Genomic DNA, 25,786 nt, shown 5'->3' with positions numbered 1-25,786 from the left:
ACCTCAACCCACAGATCCAAATGCCCCTCCCCCTCCCATCCATGTATAACCAAGCCCAGGTCCAAATGCCCCTCCCCCTCCCCTCCACGTATAACCAAGCCACCTTTCCTCCCATACCCACGCAGTCTGCTCTGCCCCTCCCTTCCCAGCCATTCTACCAACCCATAGCCCAGGCTCAAGTCCACACCCCCATACCTCAATTCACATATTCTCTCTCCACAGCCCTGCCTGTACCCGTACCCCCGTCGGCCATCTCCGCCAACCCGATGCCGGTGTCAAACACCCTTCGCCACCAGATCCTCCAGGGTATGGACGTGGATTTAGCCGCACTAATCAAACCCTCTGCTTTTTCCCACCAGGCCAGGACCGTAGACTGCGGAGGGGTGTCCATCACCCTCCGCGATCTCAATTCCTCCTCTAACCCCACCATTCTCTCCCCCACAGAGTTTGCCCTGGCTTTCTCCCTCTACCGGAACGTCATTTGTTCCGTTTTCCCCCACCGCAGGCAGGAGCTGAATGATTATTTGCAGATAATCATCGACCTAGCCTTACGCTTCCCGGGGGCCCTCTTTTATCACTACCACAGGCAGTTCGCAGCGACGGCGGCAGCTCGACTCCAGCAGTCAAACCAGCTGACCTACTGGGGCGCACTGGACTCCGAGATGTACTGCCGGCTCTTTGCCGGCAGAACTGCCGTCGCCTGCGAACTGTGCAGCTGCCCGGCCCACCCCACCTCAGCTTGCGTCCTCGCCACCTCCCGCCCCACAGCCCCCACTTCATCCACCCGGCCATCGTCCCACCAGGTACCACAGACCCACACACAATTCCCACAGCCCATGACCCCCCCAGCTAGGTCCCCAACCCAAAGTCCCACCACCTCCCCAGCCTCCTCCCAGGACAGGGACCGTCGAGGCCGCCCCGTGCTCTTCGTCGGGTCAAAAATGCTGTGCAACAATTTTAATGACCAGGGCTGTAAATCGTCCGCATGTAAATTGTTGCACGTGTGCTCCTCTTGCGGCGGAGCCCATTCCCTTGTCGCATGCCCCCACACAACCCCACCAAAACCCTTAAGCAGCCGACGAACGGAGCACTATTCATTGTAGCGGCTTCCCTTGGGGTTCAGAATGGACCAGCCGCTCTGTCCTCATCCACTCAGTCAACCAAACCACCGTAGAGATAATTAACAAGGCAGTTCCTCCTCACTCCCCATTCACACGTACATTCGCTCTAATGCCCACGACCTCCGCCAAGCTCACTCAGTGCTCGTCCATAAATCACGGCTCCTTTTTGGGGACTCTGTTCGGGCCCAGCCATAAGCTGTCCAGAGACAAGCCGTCCAGACACAGGCTGTCCAGAGCCCCAGAGCCAAACTACCCAGGGCTCGTGCCCCGAGCACTCAGCCCCCCCCGCATCACAATCCCTCCCGTTAACTCACTGGGTTCATTCCACCATCCATCAAACCATTCACTCCTCTCCAACCCGGCCAATCCCCCCATCCACAACAGCAACCATTCACTCACTACAGTCACGGCGTTCCGCCGCCGTCCTGTCACCTAAGCAAAGGCGTTTCCGCCTTCTCCCTGTCACCCAAGCAAAGGCGTTCCGCCTTCCCCTCGTCTAAGCAAAGGCGTTCCGCCTTCCCCTCGACTAAGCCAAGGCGCTCGCCGACCTTCCTGTCACCTAACCAAAGCGTTGTCGCCGCTTTACTTAGCAGGTGTTGTTGCCACCTTCCTGTCACCTAACCAAAGCGTTGTCGCCGCTTTACTTAGCAGGTGTTGTTGCCACCTTCCTGTCCCGAGGCACCTCCCTGGCCTCTTCTTTTCCCCATTCTACCTCCAAACGTATTTCCATGCCTCCATGTTCTCCAAATACATTTTAATAAATACAACCCAAGTGTGTCTCTGTTTGATGGTGTGGTCTTTACTAGTGAAATGATGTTGGAACAACAAAGGTTCAGGAGAATAGACCACACCGGATAACCACCTTCTCTCTTCCCTAATCATCTCCAATCTAACCTGCTTTTCTCCTCCCCACCTCGCTTGCTACAGGTCTAACTGATAACACCTCCTCCCTTATCTCCTCCTACCAGGTTAATCAAGCGCTGTATTTAAACCTGGCCGTGCTCACAGCACTTCCCTGCTCAGTTTCTCGCATCCCGCCTCCACCCCATTCTCCTCCCTATCTACAGTAACTAACCTTCTCACGCATCCTTCTCAGATAACTAACATTCATTTGCATCCTTCCACAGATACCAGTTCCAAAAGGGGGGACTCTGTTCGGGCCCAGCCATAAGCTGTCCAGAGACAAGCCGTCCAGACACAGGCTGTCCAGAGCCCCAGAGCCAAACTACCCAGGGCTCGTGCCCCGAGCACTCAGCCCCCCCCGCCTTCTCCGCTCCACTCAGCAATGCCCGTCCTCGCTAAAACATCACAATCCCTCCCGTTAACTCACTGGGTTCATTCCACCATCCATCAAACCATTCACTCCTCTCCAACCCGGCCAATCCCCCCATCCACAACAGCAACCATTCACTCACTACAGTCACGGCGTTCCGCCGCCGTCCTGTCACCTAAGCAAAGGCGTTTCCGCCTTCTCCCTGTCACCCAAGCAAAGGCGTTCCGCCTTCCCCTCGTCTAAGCAAAGGCGTTCCGCCTTCCCCTCGACTAAGCCAAGGCGCTCGCCGACCTTCCTGTCACCTAACCAAAGCGTTGTCGCCGCTTTACTTAGCAGGTGTTGTTGCCACCTTCCTGTCACCTAACCAAAGCGTTGTCGCCGCTTTACTTAGCAGGTGTTGTTGCCACCTTCCTGTCCCGAGGCACCTCCCTGGCCTCTTCTTTTCCCCATTCTACCTCCAAACGTATTTCCATGCCTCCATGTTCTCCAAATACATTTTAATAAATACAACCCAAGTGTGTCTCTGTTTGATGGTGTGGTCTTTACTAGTGAAATATCGGTTATGACACCATCGCACCATGGAGTATAAATTATGTGAGCTTGTATATTTGTTATGACACCATCGCACCATGGAGTATAAATTATGTGAGCTTGTATATCTGTTATGACACCATCGCACCATGGAGTATAAATTAGGCAAAGGCGTCTGGGAGTCATATGGTAACCAGTCTACATGCCAAAGTGACACTGAGCAAGGCACTAAACCCTTAACCCTTTTAGGCCTAAGTCCGATTTGAAAAAAAAGCCAGAAGACCTAAGTCCGAATTGAAAATTACCCACTGTTTTTTTTCTGGAAAAAGTATTATTCAACCTCTGTAGCAGCTAGAAACAAAATTCCCAAACTATTTGATAGCTTACACCTTTGGCTTTCATAGAAAGAAAAAAAAAACATTTTGTACATGTACTGTAATACACATTAATGTGTACCCGTCCATAATGGGTGGAACTTTTTATTTTTTAATAATCCAATAATTTGATGATTGGGTCATCGGTTATTGGATTAGGAATGGGATAAAAAAACAAGAAAATCTTGATGAATTCAAGGCTTCATGGGGTGTGTAATTGATAGAAACGTAAGTATTTTTATATAGTTTTGGATGAACTACTCTTTTGACAGCTTCCCTCCGTCAGCTCATCCCATCCATCTGAGTAGCCAGCAGCTGGGTAAAGCTGTAAAAACACATATCTCTTCCCCTCAGGGATCAGAAAGAATAAAGATAAATAAATACTCCCTGAATGAAGTATAAACTCACAGCAGACCGGCAGATGACATCCACGACCGCCTTGGAAAAACGTTCGCTGGCGACCGACCGACCGACCAACCGAGCCGTTTCATCTGCACGTGAAACGGTACATTATAAGCCGGTTGACAGTAGTATGGTTCCTACAGTAACTACTTGATGTAGGGTAATGGTAGTTATCGTTCTATACTGTAACTACATGATGTAGCGTAATGGTAGTCTATGAGACACCGAGAGGCTGATTAGAAGACAAACTGCGTTCCTTTAATGTTACTGCGTAATAAAACCCTTCTCAGATGTCGGAGTGGGTTGAAATGACGAGGGTGACACTTGAAAGGCTTGTTTAGGGGTAACGTTGCGTGCCACAGTCTGCGGCGTTCTACATTTAAAAGAAGATATAACGCCCACTAGGGCATTAACGACTTGTGATTTTTGCACGTCGACTCGACTCAGTAAAAAGTTGAGTTGAAGTCGACTTTATTGTTTGATGACGTCATCACATCACACACGACCCCCCAATTATTTTGGGTGGTCCCCAGATGATTAACTTAATGTGAAACATTGTTTTCTCACTCAACTGTAAACAAACCTACATAAAGTTTAAGTGTATAGAGGGTATCTTCACATTTCTAAAGTGCCAATTTAAGGACTTTTTAATACCTCTAAAATGACAAATTAAACATTGTCCAAATTGTCAAATATAATAGAGGCAGAAATTGTAGAATAGCATTTCTGTTTTTTGTTTTTTTTCAACTTCGACTTTCAACTTTCTTTGGTGGGAGTCGACTTGTGTAATGAAGTCGACTTGTCGACTTTTTCGTTAATGCCCTAACGCCCACTTTATAGTCCTTCTTAGAACACACGTAATACTCTGGTCTCAGGGTTACATACACTGACGTTGTTGGGTTCCATTACACTGGCCATGGTTACTGTCACCAAGGCCACTGTCCGATGGCGGTTTCATTTCAAAAGGTGGGGTTATTTATTATAAACAACTGACAGGTCATTTCTGTGAACGGCCATGTTTTTCTGTCGCTTGTGAGAGGACTACAAACAATGAAACTATATGGAATCTATGAAGAGGTTGTGGGGGTCCCTGGTTCATCTCTCTCCCAACTAAGGGGTCCTTAGCCTGAAAACGTTGAAGACCCCTGCACTAAACTAAGCTACAGGCTACTCAGAGTGGAATTCACACGGAACTTCGCAGGATTTAATACGAAACTTACTCCAACTGATACAATTATAAATGTATATCAGTTAATCTACCCAGCAGCACATGAAGTCCTTAAAATCAGCCCGGGGCAACACCTTTGTAATTTCACTCAAGTAACATTCTGAATCTTCTACATTGTGGTATTGAAACCAAGTAAAAAACATCTTGAATACGTCTTCAATATGTCCACCACTGACCACAGACAGAAGGAATGGATTTCCCCTGATCTGTCCATACAGAATCACTTAAAGCTGTGTTCCTATTGATTTCTGTCCTATTGATTGGATGAATGATGACAGGCTCGAGGAGATGAATAAACCAAACAAGACTGTGACAATGTGTTGAACCTGAACTTGAACCAGGGGGTCGGGGGGGTCGGGTGGAAACCTCTTATGTCCAAAACCGTTACTTTTTAGGATTCAAATTCAAAAATAGCAAAAGTAAAATAAGAAAAGAATGATTGAATATGGAGATAAGAGTGTTTTGCCGACAACAACGATAAATAAGTACAATTTGGGTGCAAAGGGTTAGGGTTAGGGTAATCAATTTAACCGATTACTTAAAAAAAAGTTAACTTAATACAAATAAATAATAGATAATTAATCCATTCCTGTTGTGGTCATGTCATTAGAGCGAACATCTTTTTGAAAAAAAATTATAATAATAATAATAAATAAATAAAATAAACATAAAAAAGTGAAAATGCCAGATCTAAAAGTTCACAACATATTGCGACACGAGGTGTTTCGAGCATGCAGATCTGCTATTTTCAACAACAAAAAAACAACAGGGCTTATGTGGTGAAAAATATTCTCACCACATTCGACATCAATAAATCGCTAAAGTAATTGACACTGAAGATGGCGAAGGCATTGATCGATAGCACTGTAGATAGCACTGTAGTCCAACGTTGAAAGACAGACGGTGGCTTGTCTGAGGCTGCAGCCTCTCCCCAACACACACACACACACACACACACACACACACACACACACACACACACACACACACACACACACACACACACACACATTATAGGTATATATAATTATATATTATATGTACTTCTTCTTAAAATAAATATATCATGCCTGTTGCTAAGGTATGGCAACATGACTGATGTCGCGCGCGTGCAAGACACCAGTCATATTGCCATACCTTAGCTTTTTTCTGAACTGACGCCACTGCACACACACACACACACACACACACACACACACACACACACACACACACACACACACACACACACACACACACACACACACACACACACACACACACACACACACACACACACACAATTTTCAATTCAATTCAAAGGGCTTTATTGGCATGAGAAAACATACGTTTACATTGCCAAAGCAGAAATGTACACAATACAATACAATACAATCAGAACAAAATATATACAGGTGAAAACAGTTTTCATGCATCACGGTAACGTGCAGGCAGAGCAGTGATATATACAATGGTTTTTAAGGTGGTTGGGTTCCATTTGATATCCTTCTCTTATCACAGCAGCTCACGAATCTTGCTGCTGTGTTTGCACATTGTTTTACTTCCCCCAGCAGGTATGGGAGTTTTTCATCATTGGTCATATTTTGAAACTCTCCTTGGGTGGTTATGATCTGTGGGAAGTATGTGTCTCTGATGTCTTGGTACAGCGGACAGGTGGTTAGAAAATGTAGCTCAGTTTCCACTTCATTTTGTGTGCAGTGGGTGCAAAGTCTGTTTTCTCTAGGGAGCCAGGTATGCCTGTGACGTCCTTTCTCGATTGCAAGACTGTGCTCACTGAGTCTGTACCTAGTCAAGATTTTTCTTTGTTTTGGGTCGGCCACCTTGCTCAGGTATTCTGCCATGGTGTATTCTCTGTTTAGGGCCAAATAGCATTCTAGTTTGCTCTGCTTTTGGGTTGCTTCTCTCCAATGTGTCAGGTAGCTTTCTTTCTGCTGTTTTATAATTTGGTTTAGTCCAGTGAATTATCTGTCTGGTGGCTCTGCTTGTGTTTGTGTACAGAGTTCCCTGACCAGTTGGCTGAGGGGGCATCTCTCTAGGGTTTCTCTGTGTGTGAGTGCCTTGTTATGAAGTGCATCTGGGTCACTTTCTTTTAAGTGGTTATAAAATTTGAATGCTCTCTTTTTTATTTTGATTATGAGAGGGTATCGTCCTAATTCTGCCCTGCATGCATTATTTGGTGTTTTCCGCTGAATTCTGAGAATTGATTTGCAGAATTCTGTGTGCAGGGTCTCTATTTGATGTTTGTCCCATTTTTCAAGGTCTTGGTTTGCGGCTGGTCCCCAGATCTCGCAACCATAGAGGGAAATTGGTTCTATCACAGAGTCCAGTATTTTTAGCCAGGTTTTTATTGGGATGTCTATTTTGATGTTCCTTTTGATGGCATAGAAAGCCCTTCTTGCCTTGTCTCTCAGGTCTTTTACAGCTTGGTTGAAGTTTCCTGTGCTGCTGATGTTTAGGCCAAGGTAGGTGTAGTTTTTTGTTTGTTCTAATGGGATTGTATTTAGAAAGAATTGCTGGTTTTGGCGGCTGGATCTCTTTTGAAATATCATGATTTTAGTTTTGGTTAAGTTTACTGTAAGGGCCCACGTCTGGGAGAATTTGTGTAGGAGATCGAGTTGCTGCTGCAGTCCTTCTTTGGTTGGAGACAGTAGCAGCAGGTCATCTGCAAAGAGTAAGCATTTGACTTCTGTTTTGCCTAGGGTGATGCCTGGTGCTGCAGACTGTTCTAAAGTTTTTGCCAATTCATTTATATATATATTAAAGAGAGTTGGACTCAGGCTGCATCCCTGTCTAACTCCCCGGCTTTGGGGGAAGAAGTCTGTGCGTTTTCCTCCTATTTTAACTGCGCATTCGTTGTTTGTGTACATTGATTTTATGATGTCATAGGTTTTTCCCCCGATACCGCTTTCCAACAGTTTGTACATCAGACCTTTGTGCCAGATTGAATCGAATGCTTTTTTGAAGTCAACAAAGCAGGAGAATAGTTTGCTTTTGTTTTTGTTTATTTGGTTGTCGATAAGGGTGTTGAGACACACACACACAGCGTAACGTAACACATTGTCAGCCTGATAGACATCAGCCTGGGTTTCTTCACACATGGATCCACCCCTTTAAACACACATTGTGGTACAGTCTGGGGGGGGGGGGGGGGGGGGATTAAAGGCTTTGGAGGAATTGAGATCGTACCAAAAAAAAAAAAAAAAGGAGGGAGAGTATTTACATGTGGTGGAAAGCTACTGACAAATAGCTTTTTTTATTACGAAAAAAATACATAAAATAAAGTTTAGAAAAAAAGAAGATTAGAAACCCTCGCCCCGGCTTCTGGTGGTTCTTTTGAAATGAAAACATGTGGGTGGGAAAAGAGTGGGGCGGGGGTGAGAGGGGGGGGGGGGGGGGGGGGGTGATGAGTGGGATGAATATATCTTTATTTAACCCATTTAGGCCTGGGATTATTGAATGCTTTAACCATTGAAAAATATTTTTGGAAAAAGTCGTGAAAATGTGTGCACATTTTTCAATATATTTTTTTCAAAGCAAACTTTTGTAACTCAAATCTCTGCTTCTGGGGGGGTCCCTGGAACAACATCATTTGAGATGGGGGTCCGTGGCCAAATACATGTAATTTTGGGGGTCCTTGACATGAAAAAGTTTGAGAACCACTGATTTAGAAGAAGGATTTAGAAGTCGGGTCAAAGATATTCAAAGACATTTTCAGGATTTTTCAAAAATAGCAGATCTACAAGCTCGCAGCGCGGCACTCGGTGCCGCGCTGTGAGCTTGTACATCTGCTATTTTTCAATAGTTAAAGCATAAAATAATGGTTAAAGTGGTTAAAATCTAACGCGACTCGGGCGCGTTCCAGGAATTTGAGGGTTAAATACTGTTTAGCGCCCAATCGGCTCCAAGTGACCATCTGAGAGCAGTTTATCACACTGAGGCCTCTTTCATAGCGGCGGGCCGGGCCTGGTCGCTGTTTCATGTACAAATGCAAATCTCCCAGTGCAAAGCCACGGCCAGAGAGACCATCAATATGAGCAGCAAGGGCACATGAAAGCAGTGGTGTAAAGTAACTAAGTCCCTGCATTTATTTGAAAACTTTAGTTACTGGTTACTTTGTAGATTTTTATTATTATTACAAAACATACATTAACCACTTCAGCCCTCTACCTTTCCGCCATTTGAAAATAGACGATCTACAGTACATAAGCTCACAATGCGTCGCATGAGTATTTAGGGGTGGGCGATATGGAGAAATACAATATCACAATATTTTCCCAAGCTGTATCACGATACACGATTTTATCACAATTATTTTTTCACATTGGTTTTTATGGTGTATTTATTAAAACACTATAGACACCATTTACGCCAAAACACGTTTTCAGATTTTACCGCACTTGGCCGCCATATAAACCAAAACATGTAAATCCGTCTTTTCATTGTTTAATAAAAGACGGCTGTCTGATATTAAAGTAAAGCAGGGACTCAATTTCCCATGATCCTTCGGGAGATGCAGTCATGCGGGTATCTGGCTTTCCATTTAGACCAATGGTAGAGAATACAGAAAAGTGGATTTATCTATAGGATTCTACTCCCAGATCGTCCAAATCGTAGGTTATTTTTTCAACGGACCATAACTGAAGAACGGATTGTCGCGGTCTCAATTTGTTCTCCTTCAAACCACGGAATTTGCATTTCTGAGCCATAAAAACGACCCGGCTGGAAATGTGTTAAACGAAACAACGCTTGGTCCTCGTGGGGTTCATGAAAGAAAACATAGTGATCCAGTGATGACACAGAAGACGAGCAGCTGCCACAATCAGGAGATAATTAGCACCTGCCTGCGATCGGGCATTGGAGGCATGCACTAATGACATCACAGACAGGTAATAAGGAGCCCATTGTAATAACAGCAGAATGGATGCAGGGCATAATTGATCATTAGGCTCCAGAGCTGTCTGTGTGTTAGAAGTAGGTCAAGCTAAGAGCAGGCTGGGATACTGTATGGTCGCTGTCCGCTGGAAACCTCATGTACAGTATGTCCAAAACGGTTACTTTTCAGGATTCAAATTCAAAAGCTTTGCATCGCATTTGGAGCTTGTAGATCTGCTACTTTTTTATGCTTTTGTGTGTAGTATGACCAAGTAGGACGTTAATTCACAAAATAAACAAGTTGTGGAGTTAACGTGTTCCTCATATCGTTGCTGTGTCTAGTAAAAAGTATCTCTAAAAATCAAGTGGTCTATTACAGTAGGTCACTGTTCTCAAATGCAAAACAGAACACACCAGTAAGACAACCTAAATCGGGAGATAAGCGACCGTCAGGTCACATACACAAACTTTAGAAGGCAATGGTAGCCAATCAGGAGGAAATATGGGAAATGGGACAGATCCATGTTGATGACATGACTGTAGAGATACTGCTTTGCGTGATTTTAGGGCAAAATCTGTAGGAGCAGTGTCCAAAAATGTGTCTTGCAGGAATTGGCCTCATGGTGGCGCTGAGGGCCATGTTAGAAATGAGAGGAGGTTGTGGAGTTTGTGGTTTGGCAGCCAAGGAGTGGGTGTGCAAAGTTTGGCATGGATCGGGGCAACGGTGGCGGAGATATGAGTATAGGGTTAGTTAGAAAAGTGTGACGTGACTGATAGACAGACTGACAGACAGACAGCCGGTGGAGGTTTTAAGAAGATAAAAGAAAATAAGGACATACGGATGGTCATTTCACACGGGGTACAATCTGGGAAAACTGTGAAAACTACCGTAATTGTGACGTTGTCCTGCGTTCATGGCAAAACAGCGATCTTGACTCAAGCATGAATCAGGCTGATTATTATGATGGTTGCATTATTATCTCTGGTATTATTATAGACGAGTGTAACACATAATATAGCATGGGGCGTGAACAGACCTGTGCAGAAAGAGAGAGAGAGAGAGAGACAACGACGAGCTTTGATCTCGCCTCTCATGCTTCATCAACCCCCACTGTGAGGGTTCAATTGGAACTATTGGTCTCCATTGGACACATCAGTGGTGGAAAAAGTACTCAAATGTTTTACGTAAGTAAAAGTATCGGTGCCATGGCATTGGTCCGACGTTTCATGTTCCTACATCCCATTAGTCCGAATCTGGTGAATGTTAACCTGGTGAATGATACTATGCCTAAACCTAAACCTAACACTAACCTCAGTAAATCTATGCCTAAACCTAACCCCAGTAAAACTATGCTTAAACCTAATCATAAAACCTAAACCTAACCAAATTAGGACTAATGAGATGTAGGACTAATGAGATGTAGGACTTATGGGCAGTCCCCAAAGTATCTACAGTAGCCTGATTTCAGACTCAGCTGACGCTTGAGTCTGACACTGTGCCCTGTCTGAGCGATTTACGTGGGAGGGATTTTTGTGCGAGCGTGCACGGCATGCGCACGGCCACGGCAGCAGTGACACCACACAGAAATGTGTGTGGGGAGGAATTAATTGGCATAGCTAAATTCAGGAGAAAAGGAAAGAAATATATAGAAAATTATGGGAATTGTAGTATTGAACATATGGATATAGACAGGCAATTTCCTCTGACAATATTGGTTGTTAAGTACAGTAGTTAATATTATCGATCGCATAGAGTTGATGCTATCGACTTTAATCATCCAAAACAAACTGAAATGCACAGCCAACAGTGTGACTTTTCTTCAGCGGCGCAACCGGATCCTTTTCAGGCGGGAGACTGGGTCAGACATTATGTATCTGATATGTGATAAATCCAGGGCTCTTGTTTATGTAGGCGTCATCTATTGTCAACTCTAGACACCCAGGCGGTGCGGAGAGACCGAGACTATCTCACATTCAAAACCGCCGTGCTCGGATAACGCGGCAACCTGTTTGTGTCTTGTTATGACTGAATTACACTCGGGCGCCGCGCCGGTGTCGCGCACCAGCAATTAACGATCTACAAGCTCACGGCACATCGCGGCGCGATACAACGCGTGGGCTTGTAGATCGGCTGTTTCCGGTGCGTGACACCCGCACTTAACTGAGCATAAATCAGGTTTTATCCTTCAAATGATACCAGCATCCTCCTGACGCCCTGACCCGTTTACATTACAGGAGACAGAAAAAAACTGATTTGTGCCAAAAAATGGGTTCAGGTTCAGCTCAGGGCACGTAGAAAGCTTGTCACTCGGCTCTAACACGTCTCAGTCAAGCAGAAATACTGAAAAGGAAATAACATTGGACAAAAGAATATATCTTTATATGGGTGAGCTAAAATGTATACTTGAGTCATTACAGGCTCCCATAATATGCACACAGTACAAGTCGACAGTGATTATGTGCAATTTACAAGCTGGGCGTTTAGTCCAAGATTAGAGTAAAGTGTCAACAACTGAAGAGCTAAATGGTCAAGTAAACACATCAATAAAGTTCTACAAAACATCAAACAGGCAAACATCAAACTTAGCGAACAAGCGAACAGCAACGTTTAGAAGAGCGAACTTCTAGCATTGGTTTCTATCCATGGGAACAGATTTTCTTTATTATTTTTATAATTTTCTCCAAAATAATTGCGATACTACAGCCTAGAGTATAAATACCAGTAAGACTCCCTAAATCGGGAGATAAGTGGCTGTCAGGTTGCATACACAAATTTTGGAAGTCAATGGTAGCCAATCAGGAGGGAATATGGGAAATGGGACAGATCCATGTTGATGACATGACAGTCGAGATACAGTGTAAGGCTTTGCGTGATTTTAGGGCAAAAACTGTAGTGTGTGTTTCAAAAATCGTCCAGATGGTGGCAATAGATGGGACAGATGCATTTTGATGACATGACTGTAGAGATACTATACCGCTTGGCGTGATGGGAAATACAATATTGCAAATTATATTGAATGCCATATCGATTATATTGCCCGTCTGTACGAAACAACATAGCATAATATGTGGAAAAAGTAACCAACATACATCTGTGTAGTACAACTAAAGCATCTACTGTATCAACAAATAGGCAACAAGAAGAGATTCAAGGACAGTGGGGGTGAGATACAAAGAGTGATACACAGTACGAGGAGTATTCCAGGCACAACATATTTTCAGCCAGGGGTTCGCCGCAAAAAAAAACATATTTGCATATTTGGGAGGGCTCCTGATGTGAAAACGTTTTGAGAAGCCACTGGTTCATATGACACAGAGACTAAACGCAGGAAAAGTCCCTATTTTGATGGTAGTTGCTTTGCTTCTATAGTTGGTTCCCTCCCTATCGTTCCACAAATAAATCAAACTAGGGTTGGACCTATCAGCCATTCCAAACATGCACCAAGTGCTTTCTTTTCGTGTCTCTCTCTCTTTCTTTCTCTCTCTCTCTCTCTCTCTCTCTCTCTCTCTCTCTCTCTCTCTTTCTTTGAACTGTGGGGGCCACGCTGCCAGAGAGGTCTGAGACCAAAGTCCCCGACAGTACAGTACAGTACAGTACAGTACAGTACAGTAACAGCCAGAGCAGCCGAGAGCTGAGTCTGCACTGTGTCAAAATGGAGGTCAGGTGATCAGCTCCAAAAGATCCTCTCCATGACCCCGAGAGAGAGAGAGAGAGAGAGAGAGAGAGAGAGAGAGAGAGAGAGAGAGAGAGAGAGAGAGAGAGAGAGAGAGAGAGAGAGAGAGAGAGGGAGGAAGCGACGCTCAGCACTTTGAAAAAGGGCTGGCACTAGCTCTTTCATCCTCACTCCTTTTGAGAGAGAGAGAGAGAGAGTGAGAGAGAGAGAGAGAGAGATATACCACCACAGGGACTAAAGCTCGCTCCACCACAGGGAATATAAAAGGTAGCATTTCGAGCTTCCGACAGCCTTCGACACAAATGAACTTTCCACTCGGTCCGCTGAACAGACGAACCCCAGAAACGACCTCGGGGTTCCTCAGTCTCCCTGACTCCTGTCCTCTCCCACCTCCCCAATCTCTCTCTCTCTCTCTCTCTCTCTCTCTCTTCACTTCTTTTCCAGGTCTTTTTTCTCCCCCCCCCCCCCCTCCTCTCCCAGAGTTCACAGAATTCCCAGAGAAACGGTGCTGGTGTCCCGGCAGAAAGCCTCTCGCAGATTAATGTAGTAATGGGTTATTAAGCCTCGACATAAATTGCCCGCCCTGGACAGTTTCAATGGAAAAGAAGCCTGATTTACTGCCCAGCCGGAGACAAAACAGCTTGCTTTTTTTTCTCTCTTTTTTTGCTGTTTTTCCATTTATTCATCGACACTCGCTTTAGGAGAGAGAGAGAGAGAGAGAGAGAGAGAGAGAGAGAGAGAGAGAGAGAGAGAGACCCGGGTTGGGGGTTGGGGCACTTTGAAATGTCCACAGAGGAACGAGGAGCGTTGAAAGAAGAGGAGAAAGACGACGGCCGAGAGGTGGGGGGGGGGGCGCGAGGGGGGGGCTCCGTGTGCCGAGGGGGAAATCAGGAAGAGCACAACAGAGGCACGGTACGGTAGCCCACCGAAAAAACACCCTTAATACACAGTGAAGACATCCTGAACCTTAACACGCAGTGAAGACATCCTGTGTTAATCTGACCTGAGTTTCTCAGAGTCTACACAGTGTAAGAATATATTCATATACAGTGATATATAAAAAATACAAAAAACTCAAGCGCTACATTGTACATTCCTGTAGTGATACACTGTACGTGCTTGATTCCACTTGAAACAAAAGACGATCTACAAGCTCTCGACGCCTCGCGCTGCGAGAGCTTGTAGACCGCCTATTTTCAGCAAATATGTTTGTTGTAGAGTTAAAAAGAGCAGACAAAGTGAAAGAATGAAAGGTCAAGTTTACAAAGGATCGACGATTTAAGTGGTGAAATCTCTGAAAAATCACAAATCCAACATAGACTGATGACAGTGCTGTCAAACAAGTACAGTATATGAATCTATCTATGAAATCGATGAAAAACTCTGCATCACACATTTATACAATATGTAGAGGGGGTCCCTGCTTACATCTCCCTCTCAGCTAAGGGGTCCTTGGCCTGAAAACGTTGAAGACTCCTGCCCTAGGCTGCACAGACAGAGCTTGGCTGCAGTGTTGATTTTGTTTACTAAAACTATGACAAAAAATGTTTGTCGACTGCGTTTATTTTTTTTACACTGACGAAAATGTGATAAAAAAACTAAGCTGTGATGACTAAAACTAAAACAAATATATTTACAATTTCGTCAACACAATAAAAACTAGACTAGTGGAGAAGAGAGTCATTTTATGTTTGGTTGCTCTCCGGTGTTGCGTGCTGAAAATAGCAGATCTACAAGCTCACAACGTGTCGTGCTGCGACGCATTGAAAGCTTGTAGATCTGCTATTTTCAGCACGCAACCAAGTGCAAAATCAGTCATTACGATGCCATCAAGGCCTGCCAAAATACATTTCAGTTGACTGAATCAACTGTAGATTTAGTCGCCTAAAATCCGAATGACATTCAGTCAACTAAAACTAGACTAAAACTTTTCGTGTGACTAAATTATGACTAAAACTAAATGACATTTTATTCAAAAGACTATGACTAAAACTAAATCAAAATGTGCTGTCAAAATCAACACTGCTTGGCTGTGAGCAGGCTCTGGCCCTGTGCTGTGCTGTGCTGTGCTGTGCACTGAGTGTCTGGGGCTGTGAGCAGGCTCTGGCCCTGTGCTGTGCTGTGCTGTGCACCGTGTGTCTGGGGATGAGCATGACGGACTGAGTAATCAGGGGCGTCACACCAAATTCTGGGCCCTGGGTACAAGGATTCACTGCGGGCCCCCCATGAATGTTAACTGTTGAAAAATAGCAGATATACAAGCTCACAGCGCGGCACCGAGTGCCGCGCTGCGAGCTTGTATATCTGCTATTTTTGAAAAATCGTGAAAATGTCTGCAAGAAACCTATGTCAAGGACCCCCAAGATGATATGTATTTGGCCACGGACCCCGATCTCAAAATATTTAGTTCCAGGGACCCCCCAGAAGCAAAATTTGAGTTCGCTAAAAAAATACATATTCAAAGATTTTCACACATTTTCACAACTTTTCAAAAATAGCAGATCTACAAGCTCGCAGCGCGGCACTCGGTGCCGCGCTGTGAGCTTGTATATCTGCTATTTTTCAATAGCTAAAGTTACTAGGGCCCCTCCACCTTGGGCCCCAGTAACTCAGTCCCACTTTCCTACCCGTTGTGACGCCCCTGTGAGTAATAGAGTGAGAAAGAGAGAAAGGGAGCCCTGAGGGCTGTTTTTTTTCTTCTTCTTTCTTTGCATGTGTGCTTTAGTGAACAGAACAGCAGCACAACAGATAGAGACAGGAAACACAGAGGAGAAAGGGTGCAGCAGGGTCAAGGTCCGGATATACACCCCCCCCCCCCCCCCCCCCCCCCCCAAAGCCTAAAGCAGGGGTCTTCAACGTTTTCAGGGCCAAGGACCCCTTGGTTGAGAGAGAGATGAAGCAGGGACCCCCACAACCTGTTCAGAGATTCCATATAGTTTCATTGTTTGACAGCACAGTCATCAGTGTGTTTTGGATTCATGTCAATTATTGATAGTTTTCAGATATTTAACCACTTGAACGGTCAATACTTAATAAACATGACCTTTCACTCTGTACTTGGTCTGCTCTTTTTTCCCCGCTACACCAAACCTCTTTGCCGGAAATAGCCGATCTACAAGCTCACGACGCCTCACAGCATGAGGCGTTGTTTTAATATAAAAACACCTTTTTTCCCTATGATATGTAGCCCATGTGTATTATGAACATACGTATAATGCACTGCAATGCTCTTATAACAATGCATACATAATGCATAAATTGCATTGTTAGAAGAACTCATACTATTGATAATGCTTTATAACCATAAATATCATAATAAAGCATTTTATAATTACATATACATGTAAATGCATTATAATCAGCTCATAACACTGTATAGTTATATAAGCAATAAGCACTAAGATAGTTAATGCTTCATAACAATAATCTATAAAGCATTTTATAATGGCTTATAAGGTGTAGCCATAATACATAGACACGGACAACATAAAGAATATTTATGAGTGCTTATATCTATACAGCGTTATAAGCCGATTATAATATAGACATATTATAGACAGCTTATAGATAGCTTATAGACAGAGGCTTTGTGTAAAAGTGTCGACCGCGGTCTACATACACTACAAGTTGTCGTTGTCGGGTGAAAACCTTGTATGTCCAAAACCGTTCGTTTTTATCATTTAAAAAAATTAACTAAACTAGTGAAAACAGCCAATCTACAAGCACACAACACCTCGCACTGCGAGGCGGTGTGTGCTTGTAGATCTGTTGTTTTCACTACTTTCGTGCGACGGCCTTGTGTGATGAAGCAGGGCTTTGCTTTGCAAAAAAAAGAAAAAGTACAAATTTGAAACTTGGAGATACGAGGTTTCTGCCCGACTCTAGGCAACTTCTTTGCCCAGAGTTCCAGCGTGTATTCATCAGGTTTCATTTCCATTTTGTTCTACATGCAGTGTGGCTGCATTAACAGCCACGCTGGCCTTCGGGAGGGTTGATAGCAGGCTTAAATACTCGTCCTTGACATCTGTAAAGCCCGCTGACGCCAGGAACCGACAGCGTTCCGCACACATTTAGCCTCTCTCTCTCCCTTGACTGCGTGAGTGCCTTAAAGGCCGGCTGGCCGAGTGTTTTTGAAAAGTATGTTGAGTAGCATTCCACTGCTGGTCCACTGAGAGTCGTGTGTAGGTGACATTGTTCCCAATACTTTTTTTGTTTATCGTCGAAAATATCGTATCTCCATGTTTTGACGAGTTTTTTTGTTCGTTTTTTCGTAAATTCACGCCCTACTTGGAACATAAATGGTAAATGGTGCATTTATATAGTGCCTTTATCCAAGGCGTTTAGATTGTGCATTACATTTACCCATTCACACACACATTCATACACCGATGGCGGAGGGAACCATGCAAGGTTCAGAGTCTTGCTCATGGACTCTTCCACATTAACTCTGGGGGAGCCTGGGATCGAACTGGGAACCCTTCGGGAACCCTCTGTGTTCTGATGACGGTTTATCTACCAATGAGCCACTGCCGCCCATACTACAGGGTCAAACGAAAAGCAGCAGACCTCCAAGCTCGAAATGCGGTGTGAAGTGAGCATGTGGATCTGCGACTTCTGATTTTATTTTTAAAAAGTTAGTTATATAATATGAGGTTTTCATCCGACAGAGACGTTTGACGCTGCTTCAAGGAGGGGGAATTCATTTCAGCGTACATTTAAACACTTTGAACCTGGTGTTCCTATTCTTTGGGCATGTAAAAAAAAAAGATATCCAAAATCCACAAGCTCACAATGTGTCACATCTTGAGCTTGTAATGTGATATTTGTCATTTGTGAAACATTTAGGGCAGGGTTCCTTAATTAGTTTTCCCCAAGGGCCGAATTATGTCTAGGGTACCAAGCCGAGGGCCACAACATTGCAGGGAGCAACGGTGGCGTTCCCGCTACTCCAGCGACAGTTCAGATATCGTCACTGTCGGGCAGAAACCTCGTATCTCCAAGTTTCAAATGTGTACGTTTTTTGGTTAAGCAAAACCCTGGTTCATCACCATTGCACAAAAGTGACAAAACTAGTGAAAACGGCAGATCTACAAGCACACAACGCCTCGCGATGCAAGGTGTTGTGTGCTTGTAGATCGGCTGTTTTCACTAGTTTAGTACATTTTTTAGACGATAGATACAAAACAAACGGTTTTGGACATACAAGGTTTCCACCCGACAACGACGATATACTAGTGTTGTTGCTGCTCTTATACCACCATTATTACTGTGGTTGGTGGGGGCCAGACAGTAGCCCCCCACGGGCTGCAAATGGCCCGCGGGCCGCCTATTGGGGAACCCTGATTTAGGGCTTAATAAATAGTGGTTAAGGATTTCTTTGTAAATAACTAAACAGTGTTACATAAAATACTCAAAAGCAAAGCACTCTCGCACATTGCAGAGGAAAGGCGTGTAATGGCTGTGCAGTGTGCACCCCTTAACCTGCTGGTGCTCAAGTACCTTGTTAAAAGCTTCTATTAATGGCAGAGCCAGTCTGCTCTCCCTTCCTCCTCAGCAGCCAGAGGCGTCAATTGGGTATGTCAAGGTAGAGCAGCTGCCATACCTTGGCTACAGGGTGAAAAAATTAAATGCACTTAAAATAAAAATACAAAAAAAAAATGTCTGTTGCTATGGTATGGCAACATGACTGGTGTCTTGCACGCGCACGAAGGCACACCAGTCATGTTGCCATACCTTAGCTTTTGCTGAACTGACGCCACTGTCAGCAGTCCATCTCTCTCTCTCTCTCTCTCTCTCTCTCTCTCTCTCTCTCTCTTCTCTCTCTCTCTCTCTCTCTCTCTCTCCCTCACACACTTCACATTCCTAACAGGTCAGCCCTCCCTCTCTCTCTCTCTCTCTCTCTCCTCTCAGCAGAGCGTTATAGATATGACGGTGGGCTACACATACGTACAATGAGGGGAGGTCATGTCAGGGGCGTCAATTGGGTATGGCAGGGGTATGCAGCTGCCATACCCTGGGTCCAGGGGGGAAAATAAAAGTTACTTTTAAATATAAATCCATGAATGTCTCTTTGTCTATCTGCGCTGGCTGTTATGTTGTTAAATTACAGTAAAATAACTACACATGCAAAATGTAACAAAATGGTCACTTTAACAAGGTATTATAATTATATTCTCCACACTTGTATTCTCCCCATCTTGACAAGATGGTACATTCCCAGGTTCCGCAGGTCAGCTGCACAGGTGCAATGCATTATTGTTAATTGTGGCACGTTTACTAACATGCCATGTTTAGCTGCACTTGAACAACCGTTCCAGGCTGCCATATCCAGCCCAAGAAACCGTAGAAATGGGGGAATTTCTTTTTTAAATGTAGGCTACTTCTTAAAATAAACGTATCATGCCTGTTGCTAAGGTATGGCAAAATGACTGGTGTCTTTGCACGCGCGCGAAGGCGCGCGTGCAAGACACCAGTCATGTTGCCATACCTTAGCTTTTTTCTGAACTGACGCCACTGGGTCAAGTGAGGGGGGAGGGGGGGATGGGGAGGGGGGACAGACACAATGGACGCCGCCGCTACTTCAGCACACAGCTGGAGAGTCACACATTCCTGCCATTCACAGGACCCATCGAGGGAAACTAATTTCACTCGCTTCTTCTCTTTCTCCTTCCCCTTCTAGGAGAGCTAGAGCATCACCGTCCAGGCACGTGCACACATAGACCTCAGAGAGGGCTTGAGCCCCTGCCCTTTTATCTGTCTGTAAAAAGTGCCCTCTCCAGACCATGAATGCCGTTTTTACTATGGTGAAAGAAATGCAAATGCCCCTCTTTCCATGACATACCCTGAAGGCAGCATGTGTGTGTGTGTGTGTGTGTGTGTGTGTGTGTGTGTGTGTGTGTGTGTGTGTGTGTGTGTGTGTGCGTGCGTGCGTGCGTGCGTGCGTGCGTGCGTGCGTGCAACTCTGAGTAAGTAAAATCCCATCTTCAAACTCAAGACATGTTTTGAGCTTGTAGATGTTTGGTTTGTATTGTTTCCTTCTTGAAAAATATGTACAATTTCTTTCTTTGTTTTTGAACCGGAATCTTCTCTTCCGGGGGGTCCCCTGGCAGACGGGGGGGTCCCCATGACCTAATGCATATCAATGTGGGGGGTCCTTGAGGTGACAACGTTTGAGACGCACAAACAGCACTAGATGACCTCAGATGTGTCTCAAAGGGACATTTTTACAACCCCTGGGTCCTGAGGTAATGAGCTTCATGCTAACATGACATCAGCCCCCCGTATGAGCACCGCGCGGCCTTGAGCCGCGGAGCCCCCGTCACATCCCACCCAGCACTCATTCATGCATCTGATATACGTTTAAATTCAACACTCTGTATTGTACTGTTCTTTATCTGGAGGTCTGACATAAAATACTCAAGTAAAGTACAAATATCTCAGAACTGTACTTACAGTACTTAAGTAAATGTACTTTTTTTTCTTTACACCACTGCATCCACGAATGCTTGAACATAATCACTAAAATAATGATAATTTCTAAAAAGGTAAAAGTCCAGAATTCATTACAGCGTGTGCTTTCCGATCTGCCGGTTGTACTCAAAACAAGCTCACAGGAAGTCGGTCCGCTGCGGCCGTTTTGTGGTGTAAATAGAGAAGCTTTCACCCGTCTAAAGCTCCTCCTACGCATGGATACCCCTCCCCCCCACGACAACCACCCCCCCCCCCCCCCCCCCCCCCCCTCCCACTCAGGATGTGACCTCAGCGGGTTGAGGAGCAGCGGAGGCTAGCTAGCTGGAACTGGCCACAGCATGAACCCGGAGCAGCCAAGCGATAAGAATATTCCCTAAAAGGAGACCGGAGTTCCCAGTCTGTGTGCGTGTGTGTGTGTGTGTGTGTGTGTGTGTGTGTGTGTGTGTGTGTGTGTGTGTGTGTGTGTGTGTGTGTGTGTGTGTGTGTGCAGTCAGTGTTCTCCCCGTGTAAAAATAAAGGTCGAATTGAACCGATATTTAATTGCACTTTCTGAGGTTTGTGTGTGTGCACCGAACTGAATAGTTATACAGTAGGTGTCTCTCCCTGTGCGTGCGTGTGTGTGTGTGTGTGTGTGTGTGTGTGTGTGTGTGTGTGTGTGTGTGTGTGTGCGTGTGTGTGCGTGTGTGCGTGTGTGTGTGTGGTAATAATTGGGGAATAGTTTGTACAGTATGGCCCACAGTGATGTGTTGTGTGTTGGAGTCACGTGACATGCTGGGGAGTCACTGGCATGGAAGAACCTGCCAGCCTTACACGCACACGCACACACACGCACACACACACACACACACACACACACACACACACACACACACACACACACACACACACACACACACACACACGGAATGCTGGGGAGTCACTGGCATGTTAACCTGTCAGCCCCACTACTAGAACACATCCACACAGAAATACTGTACACACATGCACGCTCGCACACACACGCACAAACGCACAAAAGCACACACACGTTTGTAAGACTATACTTGTGAGGATGTAGCAGTTGAAAACGGTGCTATTCTAAATGCCATTTTTACCTTTGTTCACCCATTTAACTAACCCTGAACCCTGAATGGCGCTGCGACACCTTGTGATCTTACAGATCTATTTTTGGTGGTGTGTGCCCGGCAGGTTTAAGTATAAATTCCAAACCTAAACCCTCCAAACCTAAACCCTAAAAAACTCCAAACCTAAACCCTAAACCTGAAATCTGAACCCTAACCCCGACATGAATTATTTTCTTAACTGAAGAACTCTAAAAAAAAATCTATTTTAACAATAAAGTCACCATTTCCTCCCAATGTCAAACTCCACCGTACTGCGGACATTTGTGCTGTACACGCAAGTACACATAGTGTGTGTGTGTGTGTGTGTGTGTGTGTGTGTGTGTGTGTGTGTGTGTGTGTGTGTGTGTGTGTGTGTGTGTGTGTGTGTGTGTGTGTGTGTACGTGTGTGTACGTGTGTGTACGTGTACATCTAGTTTAATTGTAAAACTGTTAACGATCGCCATCTCCGTCCACATGATGGTTTTCAACACCTTGTCAGTAATAATCTGCGTCCATACTGTACACTACACACCCAGGGAAAACACTCATCACATCTGACAGACAGCCATTCAACAACAATGTCAATGCAACAGCCACACAATGCATGTACTGAACAGACACTTTTATAAAGAAATGCTTTTTACATGAAAACAAAGCCTCATCTATCTATCTATCTATCTATCTATCTATCTATCTATCTATGTCAGTGTTTCTCAACCACTGTGCCCCTTAAAACTGTTTGCAGTATTGTATTTATCATTTTAAAAATGATTTAAACTAGTGAAAACAGCCGATCTACAAGCACACAACGCCTCACTGTTTTCACTACTGTTGTGCGACAGCCTTGTATGATGAAGCAGGGCTTTGCTTTGCAAAGAAACATACACATTTGAAACTTGGAGATACAAGGTTTCTTCCCGACAGTGACAATATTTACACCCCCGTATTATGTTGGTGTGCCATGCATGGATTCTTGGGACATGAAAAGTGTTCCCATGCAGAAAAAAGGTTGAGAAACACTGATCTATCTATCTATCTATCTATCTATCTATCTATCTATCTACAGTATCTGCACGCACGCGCATGCAACTTTTGCTATTTTTGACAGTAACAGTTTTGTACATATCGAGGTAGATATGTAACAAGGGTGATCAGGAGGCCAAAGTTCAGCAGAAGTGTCCGTAGCAACAGTTATGTTCATGAATAATCCAGACTCAAAGTCTTATTTAAGAACGTTTGCACATACTGTGGCTGCATGGCGGTTAAGGCGTGTACCACAAATAGGCTCTGATTGCAGCCTGACGAGTCGCGGGTTTGATTCCCGAGCCCGACAGCCTTTGCTGCGTATCACTCCATCGTCTATTTTCACTGTTCTATCTAAATAAACAAGGAAGAAAAGGCCAAAATATATACAGAAATATTAAAAACACTCTTAACAAAAACAGGCACTGCATGTGATGCTACGGTACAGGAACCAGGAAGCAAGCGCAGGTCCCACACCTGGAACCACGTCCCTAGTCTCGCATAGCCAGACAACTATTATACAATCTCCCGATGCTATATAGAGTCTGGAACGGCAGCTCCCGAACGGCGAGTATCGGAAGTAGTCACTGCTGCACGGAACTGTAGTCCCATTGGAAACATAACAGAAGCACAATAGCACAGACAGAGCCATTCTAATGACCTGTAGTCCCATTGGAAACATAACAGAAGCACACCAGCACAGAAAGAGTCATTCTAATGAACTGTAGTCCCATTGGAAACATAACGAAGCACACTAGCACAGATAGAGTTGTTCTAAAGAACTGTAGTCCCATTGGAAACATAACAGAAACACACTAGCTCAGACAGAGTCATTCTAATGAACTGTAGTCCCATTGGAAACATAACAGAAGCACACTAGCACAGACAGAGTTGTTCTAATAAACTGTAGTCCCATTGGAAACTAGAGAGTCATTCTAATGAACTGTAGTCCCATTGGAAACGTAACAGAAGCACACTAGCACAGACAGAGTCATTCTTATGAACTGTAGTCCCTTTGGAAACATAACAGAAGCACACTAGCACAGACAGCTATTATAATGAATTGTAGTCCCATTGGAAACATAACAGAAGCACACTAGCACAGACAGAGTCATTCTAATGAACTGTAGTCCCCATTGGAAACATAACAGAAGCACACTAGCACAGACAGAGTCAGTCAAGCTGCATATTCTTGTTATGCATGTATAGTTTAAGAAAACATTTGAAAACATCATGGAAGTAACACCAACAACACCAGAGAAAGACGAAATAACGCCCCAAAAAATATTGAAAGAAGACATAACGCTTTGAGTAGGACTTGTTACCGCTACTGCACCAAGGGAGCGGGTGTGTCACATCCGCTTTATCTCACACTCATCGTTAGAACTTCTGTCTCCCGCATTTGCAAATAGCGGGAGGCAACAGTCTGAACACGCGAGACAACACTGTCCCCAAACGCAAGACACTCCCAGCAGCAGCTGTTCTGGTAATAGTCAGAGAACTACTACAGCATCAGTCATTAACAGTAGTCAGAGAACTACTACTACAGTACCTCAGTCAGTAACAGTAGTCAACATCAGTCATAAGAAGAAGACGTCACTCACCTCTGGTGTGTTTTTCTTGAACTCGCGGCTCTGATCGATGAGGTTTTTCCTGGCCTGTTCGCTCTCATCTTGTCTGTTGGCCAAGGATGTGGCTGTGCTGTCTAGTTCTTTCTGCAGCGGGAGAGGAGAGGAGAGGAGGAGAAGAAGAGGCGGATTAACACACTGTAGCGGTTCCCAAAACATTTTAGCATCGAGACCCAAAAGAGAAATGCAGACGTTTGCCTGGGATCCAAAACTAGTGGAAATAGCAGATCTACAAGCTCACAACGCTGTCTATTTTCACTAGCCTACTTCTTAAATTCGACACTAACTATGGGGGAACCCGGATTCAAACTGGGAACCCTCCGTGTTCTAATGCCGCCAATGCCGCCCCCGAGGAATGTCTGTGTGTGTGTGTGCGTTGTGTGCTTGTAGATCAACTATTTTCACTAGTTTAAATCATTTTTAAATTATAGACACAAAACAAACGGTTTTGGACATACAAGGTTTCCACCTGACAACGACAATACATACATACATACATACATACATACATACATACATACATACACAGGGACATGGGGACATGACTACACACTAAGTATTTGCACTACTCCAAAAAACATCTGAAGCGTGAAATACCTGGCCATCACAACAAAGGACCAGGATATTTAACAGCAATGTGAAGTCAGTCCTATACTCTACGGTGCTGAGACATGGAGGACCAACATTTAACACCACAAACTAAACCCAGCCATTCATCAACACCTGCCTGCTATGCGACCAATCCTCCAAAGAACCGTGGCAACGCAACGACCGGAAACCAGCAGAGGAAGAGATCCTCAAACAGCGTCGGAGATGGATAGGCCATACATACGCTCCGTAAACCAGCCTCAAACGCCACAAGACAAAGACCCTCAAGTGAAACCCCCAAGGGAGAAGAAAGATAGGTCGGCCAACCAAACACCTGCCGCAGAGACTTGGATGCAGATGCCAAGAAAATGGCCTACACGTGGGGACAGCTTGAGATGTTGGCTCCGGAGTGAGAAACTTGGAGAACTCTTGTAGACGGCCTAAGCCCCAGAAGGGGTAATAGGCATAAGTATGTCAGTAAGTTGATCATACTACAGCA

The 25,786-nt window shown here is 44.7% G+C and overlaps 1 protein-coding gene across 1 annotated transcript in view; it reads right to left on the bottom strand.

Annotated features, from left to right (window-relative positions):
- cux1a (cut-like homeobox 1a) overlaps nucleotides 1-25,786 on the bottom strand; it is a gene marked incomplete at its 3' end in the record, with an annotated part of 345,673 nt that overhangs the window by 234,817 nt on the left and 85,070 nt on the right. The window contains exon 2 of the mRNA XM_080749517.1: nucleotides 24,676-24,786. Coding sequence (XP_080605643.1) covers nucleotides 24,676-24,786 — 111 coding nt within the window. The remainder of the gene's footprint in view (nucleotides 1-24,675; nucleotides 24,787-25,786) is intronic.

This window comes from Nannobrachium achirus (genome assembly GCF_963921795.1).
Source record: "Nannobrachium achirus genome assembly, chromosome: 19".
NCBI classification, from domain to species: domain Eukaryota; kingdom Metazoa; phylum Chordata; class Actinopteri; order Myctophiformes; family Myctophidae; genus Nannobrachium; species Nannobrachium achirus.
The sequence above is the reverse complement of the archived record's forward strand: the minus strand, read 5'-3'. Positions and strand labels throughout refer to the sequence as shown.